Source organism: Meleagris gallopavo, chromosome 1, assembly GCF_000146605.3.
Source record: "Meleagris gallopavo isolate NT-WF06-2002-E0010 breed Aviagen turkey brand Nicholas breeding stock chromosome 1, Turkey_5.1, whole genome shotgun sequence".
NCBI lineage: Eukaryota > Metazoa > Chordata > Aves > Galliformes > Phasianidae > Meleagris > Meleagris gallopavo.
This window is the reverse complement of record NC_015011.2, coordinates 87,384,783-87,391,733: the sequence shown is the minus strand read 5'-3', so window position 1 is coordinate 87,391,733 and position 6,951 is coordinate 87,384,783. Positions and strand designations below refer to the sequence as shown.

The following is a 6,951-nucleotide window of genomic DNA, read 5'->3' as shown; positions in this document are numbered from 1 at the left end:
AAAGTTTGATGGAACCAGAACTATCTCCAGCATGCAGTAATCCAATACTATCCATCATCTCTCCTGCCCTGAGAGACTCTTACAGCAGGTGGAGCCCAAAGTCATGGACTAATGAACTCCATGGACATTATAGAGGGATGGCCTACAGAGCAGAAGAATGATAGGCGTGTGTATAAATCAAAAAGCAAGATAGGTGATGGCAATTAGTTGGGATATATGGGAAACTCTGAGATCTGAGAGTGATGTAAACGGTATGGAATAAGGGGTGGATACTATCTTAGTTTCAGCTGAGACAGCTTAGTTTCAAGCCCTTTCTCATATGCCTTCCCTTCTAGACAATTCTCTTGTAACTTCATTTGAGAAATTATTTTCCATAGCTCTTTTATGGGGAAACACATGGAATGGTTAAATTTTTATTGATTAACACAACATTGCTTGCATAAATGTATAAAATATAATTTAAAAGACAAACAGAAATGCATCAAGAATCAAGTGAACATTTAAAACAAGTGTATTTTTAAAAACGTTTATTGAAATGCCTTCATTGCATCATGCAGGATACAAAAATCATGATTAGAAAACCTTTATAACTATACTAAGAAGTAAAATCAAGATACGTCAGGGAAAAATAATAATTACATATACCAAAGCAATTTATTCTGATAGTGTTTTAAAGTTGTTGGATTATAAGATGTGATCTGCACAGATGATAACAGTTATCTTGTGACAACTGTCCCTTCTTTCACGATTCAAGTCAAAACTGACAAATGTCACGCTAGAGCAACCATATCACCTGTGTATACCATACAAGGAAGAATGCATCCCCTTCTTAACAGATATAGGGTTGAAATAGTACAACAAGATATTTTGCCAGCAAACTTGTTTTGCTCTCAGTTTTTCATTTGTTCATCAATAGCCATTCGATTTTCATCGCCAAAAATGTCTTATGTGCTTTCTCTTATTACACAAACAAATTACATAGCACAAGTATTGACTACTGAAATAGAACCTCATTAAAGTCAAAGAATAAGAGACTTTCTTGAAGTTCAATTCACTTAAGTTTTGCAGTATTTCTCAAGGATTTGGAATTTGTGATTTCTAAATAGGAGACCACTGTATCCTCCTTATTTTTATTGTCTTAGGAATCTCAATCCCCGATACTTAAAATTTTCATGCTTTTTATCCATACACTGCTCAGTGTAAACCCTTAGAGCTTGCCTTTCCATTTTTATTCTGATAGCATTATTCTGAGTAGATACATTTTTAAAAAGTCTCCTTGGCTAAAAACATTGCTTCAAAAAATTTAGATAGGTAGATACTTCAATGCTTGCTTCATGGAGACCAACATATGAGGTTTCAGCAAAGTGTTCATTTGGCACAGAGAACTCAGAACCACATCAGGTGGGTCTTGACTACATAAAATCGCTGCAGGGTCCAGAATCAGCTCAATCCATTCATCATGGAAGACTACAAAAGTCCTCCTAATGACAAAGTTAATCCATGTTTCCATTTCTTATCCTCGTGGATAAATGCATCTTTATAAAGCTGTCCTTTTCTTGTTGAGCTTCATAGATACAGACTTAAAACTTACAGTCAGTATCACTGGGTGGTGTAACATGGTTTTGTACAAGTCATGAAGAGTTTTGGCACTGTCCCCTTACAGGAAGTTAAATACAGCTAGCAATCTGAAATATTACAATAAGGGAGTCATATAACTCTTTGGCTCTGTTGTAATACTTAACTACTAAGGCAAGAACCGTGTGTACCTTAGGGCAGCTTTTTAATTCATAGTTTTATAAAATACTTGACTAGAAGTTTTTAAAAGTTACCTAATCATCTATAAATGTCAAAAGCTGCATATTAAAATATATGCTATTACACTTTTTTGTTCCGATACTAGAATTTTTGCATACTGATGAGAGCACACACATTTGTGAACTGTTGATGAAGATGTTCTCTGTTTAAGACAGTTGGTACAAAATTATCATTGAATCAAGATGTTGTCACAGAAGTGGCCAGTTTATTTGTTTTGGAGCACTACGACTTTCTCAACAGCGTTAGCTCTTTTGTCTCTACAAAGATCAACTAAAATAAGTAGCAAGTCCTCCTTTTCAGTGCATTTAGAAAACCCTTCCATCCTGAGGCTTTGGCTGCACATCATAAGGAGGATATTTCAGAGTATTCATTGGTATTTTATGTGGCTTTTCAGATTTTACTACATATGGCTGACTTCATACATTAACGTTATTGCAGTATGCCCTATTGCCCCATTTTGTTATAACATGAAGTGGGTGTAGCCTTCTGCGCCTGTAACAATAACATCCATCCATATCCTCATGGCTTCTGGTGTTGGAGCGACCATATAGTATATTCGGTCATGTGTCTTAACACTGAAAGTGAGTAGTGGGTTGGGACTCTAAAAGAAAAAAAAGAAGCAGACAGAAGGATATCAAAGCAATGAAAAGTCAAAGCTATTTATTGGCAACAGAAATAAAATTACTTACAAGGAGATTTAGGGTGGGGTTAAGGGGGAAAAAGGCACTGCATCCTACACTGCAGCACTGGGAACAAAGATGTGTTTAAAGTATATGCACCCAGTATAAATGTGTTAATATTTCCATTAGACTATCACATACCAGTACAGGCATCCAAACTGCTGCTTCATGCCCAAACAAGTCCCTTTCAGCAGGGATTATGTCCAATGGTCAAAACCATTTTGGCTTTCACAAATCCACAAACTAAAGATATTCACATTGTTCATATTCAGACTGATCATCTAAATTGCAGATGTGAGCAGCAGGTAGCAGGTACCTCCCTCCCTATGACAGCTGCATGCAGCCACTTCTTAGTTTGCCAGAGCTATTGATTTTTGTGGTCTTGGCAGCAGACTATGGCACCCCTCACAGCAGATGTCAATGTGGGACCATCATGTGGCAGGAAGACTCTATTATCTCTGCTTCAACAGTATAAAAGAACAATGCTTATCACTGCTCTGGTCTCATCTTCCTTTGCCTCCACTTTGTTTTATTTTGTTTGTTTGTTGTTTTTATAATGTCAATGCCCTTTGATTTTACTGCAGTTGCCATACTTAGAGTACTACCACATGCTTGATACTCAGTCAAAATAACAAAGTTTACCTTATATGCATTCTTTAGGTGATCATAATAGACTTCTTCAATAGCTTGAAAATAAATTACACCTTTTAATTTAGTTTCATGTTTATCTGAAATGGAGAAGAGAGAACAGCTTTTGAACACTGATACGGATGGTTCTTCAAGAGGCAAAATGTTATTCTGCATTTTCATACACGTTCAGCAGATAAGCAACCAGATTAACACTTCTGCTTGTGATATCCCCCAGAAATCTTCAGTCTCTCAAGAGATACACTTCCTACTTGCTCTTCTTTTCTGCCTGCTTTCTGAGGAAATAAGATTCTTTCAGCTGTTTTTAAGGCAGACCCTCACTGAAGCACTTAAGCCTTTTGGCCAGTAATACCCAACAGAGGGAGAGATGTTTCTGGGATGCATCCAATCTTCCAATTCCATGAAAACCAGACAGACTTCAGATTCTGCTGAAGTCTTACAATATAGCTAGCAGGCTAAGGTCCACAGTTTCCTTCAGAGGAACACTATGAAAAGCAAATTTGAAATATAGTTTGACAGCAAAAGCCTTACATTCCCTTAGTATTTATTCTTATAATTTACAAATGCTTCTTCCTTTATAATTGTCCCTCACAATCTCTAGCTAATATTCAGTATTTAAATACGAGGTTACTATGTCACAGGTAAGTTTCTGTGACCTCTGAGTATGGCAAAGTTTACAGAAGTTCAGAGTTCCCGCACAAAGTATTATTGCATGTTGTATCCAGAAAGGAATTAAAAAAATATTTGAAATCTGGCTTTACATACAAATGGTGCCCACATGCACGATAGAGAACAGTCTGTGGCATGTGTGCCAGCGGACCACACAGTGCTTGCCTTCTGACTCAGCATTTGTAGTGATTTACTGGTGCACAGAGGATACAGACTTTGAACTTGACAGTCACAACTGTAATGTTTCAAGAGAAAAAGGAACAAAGAGAGATAGGCGCCTTAGACTAGATATTAGGAAGAAACTCTTCATTGTGAAGGTGGTGAGACACTGGAATAGGTTGCCCAGAGAGGCTGTGGATGCCCCCTCCCTGGAAGCAGTCAAGGCCAGGCTGGATGGGGCTTTGAGCAACCCGGTCTAGAGGGACCTGTCCCTGCCTATAGCGGAACCGTGATCTTAAAGGTCCCTTTCAACCCAAACCATTCTATGATCTCAAGTATCTTCTGTTTTACTGCAGCGTTGTCAAGGAGCATCAGAACAGCATGCGATAATGAAGAGCAAACTTCCTCCAGGCCTGCTACTCTTGTACATAGGGACTGTAATGCCTTGTGATGCCATGTTAGTATCACCTTAGCACTGACCAATCAAACAGAACATCTTAATCAGTCACATGACAGATTCTGCTGTCATTTTGAATGCTCATGGCCTCCGCTTATATCTTATCAGTAGCCATCAGTTTCCAAAGCTTTAGATGATAGCAAAAAGAAATCCCAGAGACCAAATGATGCTATGCTGGGAATCTCCCTAACAGCCCCCGAGAGGCCAGTGGAAGTACTGAGGTATAAGACTGCGATATTATAGCATGTGCTATGAAAAGCTAAATACAATATTGCTATACAGCAAAATATATTATTTATGCAGCATAAGCAACTGCACTAGATTTACAGATTTTAGGGCAAGTTCTTGGTTTAGTAGACTTGCAGAACTACAACAACCTACCAGTACTTTGAATTCAATTACTCCAAATTTACAGCACCAAAATTTATTTTGGAAGTCTACTGTACAATTAAGATCTGGGCAGATCCTCACTCATACAAGCAGCTGCATTTTTGCCCAGCTAGTACAAAATTCTTATGAAACTGTTTGCTGGGCTGGAGTCCTTGTGACTTAGGAGAAGTTTTCTTTGGTAGCTGAAGTTGCATTATGGCAACTGTACAGCACTCAAAACCAAAACTGTTAACTGTTTAAGATAAAAAAAAATACAGTACCTGATAAGGGCTGATTTGTAGGCCTTGCTAACCAGTAAACCAGATGTTAAGAACAAAGTAAAATAGAATGTTTGCTCACCACATTCTTCCAAGTATTAATGCAAATTTGTAAGGAATCATCACTGGATATGTAATTAATTCCAACAAGTATTTTTAAGATGATGAGCAATGCTTAAGTTCATCATCACTTTTAAGTTCCTCATGACTTGCTGGAAAGCAATAATATCATAAAAAGAAATGGAATTGCTTGGGTTTTTGTGGTACCGGATGTTTTCTCCTGATGCTTAGAAATTATCATGCCCCTGTCTGGCTTCTCGTAACAATAAAAATTCAGAATGTATAATCATTTTTCTGCCTTCCTCGGAAACTTAGAAATTAAACTATGTATAGATTTGCACAACAATCTGTGAGATATGTAAGTTCTTAAATTCCAAATCTGGTTTTGACCTAAAATAACAATGCAATGTTTATATAATGGCTCCAGATACCATAACACATCTAGTCTACAGAAAATTTAATTGTTACAAGTTGTTTGTTTTGAAATTCCTTAGACTCTCAAAATGTGGCAAATGCCATGTCTACTTTTGTTTATTAAATACCCTGAAACACTTCTCAGCGCATTAAATGAGGGGATTGCAGAAACATTCAGTTTAATTTTAATGGTAAATATAATAAATGTTACTCTTTTACAAAGGGTACAATAAATTGTTCTGTCATTACGGGAAGTATATAACCTTTAAAAATAAATTATGTGGAGCCAATATACTGTGTACTAGAAATCTAGTGATCTGTTTTCCTCCTCTTGCTTATCCACATCTGCCTCTGACTGTTAGGCACTACTGCATCACTTGGCCATTAGGATTAAACTCTGTAAGAAAGCAATTGGACCCTCCCCAAATGTGCAAGTAAAATACTCAATAAAATGGAAATATAAGTTTTACTTGGGACTCCCTACATGTTCATAACACAACTGAGTTGAGAGGAAAATAGAGGGACAGATATAGCCTGTCCGATCCTGCAGCCTACCTGCATAATACGTAAAAGTTCTCTTGTTTCTGTCAAAAACAAACCATCGTTTTTTCCATGTTTTAATCTTCCCTCCCATCTTAATCAGAAAGCCTCGGCAGGTCTTCTCTGTGAGGGAGACGTGGTAACAGGTCTCTATGTTGTGACCAGCTGTTTCAATATGACTTCGTAGATCAAAGTCTTCCTTTCTAATGGGCAAATAGCGAGTCAATGGACGAGCCTGCAACAAAGGAAAGAAAATATTATTTTAATGGAAGTCTTCACTTCTCTTTTACCCTTTCTACTACAACGACCTACGCGTCAACTGCCCATACATTCTTACAATGAATATAACAGAAATAAGTCCTGCTGCAGCCTGTTTTCTTTAAACGAAAGATCCTTACTTTTAAGAAGTGCACCTTTATAGAAGTGAATTTAGAACATGGAAATCTCCTGAAATCATCAGTTGATAAACTGGCAAAACAGAATAGCTGGTTTAGAACTAAAACATGAATTAAATGTGAAAGGAGTGTTACTGCTTTAGATGAAGTGTGAGAACTTCACTGGCATGAGGTTAAGCAATCCCATTACCTCTCTGGGCTAGACACATCTAACTCATCTAACTCATTCATCTAACTCAGGTGTTAAGGTATCTTCATGTAAATATAAATAGTAAGAACATACTATTATGGGAAAATCAGGAAGAAAGAGTGAACTGTAACCTAACAAATACTGCTGTAAACAAAACAGAATTACTTATGAACTAGTTAAACATTGTATCTGGTTTGCAGTCAGCAATACAGTACAGATAGCTGAAGTGTATCCCTCTACAAGAGACATCAAAGCACAGGAAATGGTGCCTCATTCT

The 6,951-nt window shown here is 37.2% G+C and overlaps 1 protein-coding gene across 1 annotated transcript; it reads right to left on the bottom strand.

Moving 5' to 3' along the window:
- Positions 1 to 510: 510 nt before the first annotated feature.
- LOC104913694 (pleckstrin homology-like domain family B member 2) lies at positions 511 to 6,355 on the bottom strand. Its single transcript, XM_010721035.3, has 3 exons — positions 6,105 to 6,355; positions 3,138 to 3,223; positions 511 to 2,416 (listed from the first exon to the last, which is right to left on the bottom strand). Exons 1-3 carry the CDS (start codon positions 6,181 to 6,183, stop codon positions 2,276 to 2,278), a joined length of 306 nt encoding a protein of 101 aa, XP_010719337.1. The 5' UTR covers positions 6,184 to 6,355; the 3' UTR covers positions 511 to 2,275.
- Between the last annotated feature and the right edge of the window lie 596 nt (positions 6,356 to 6,951).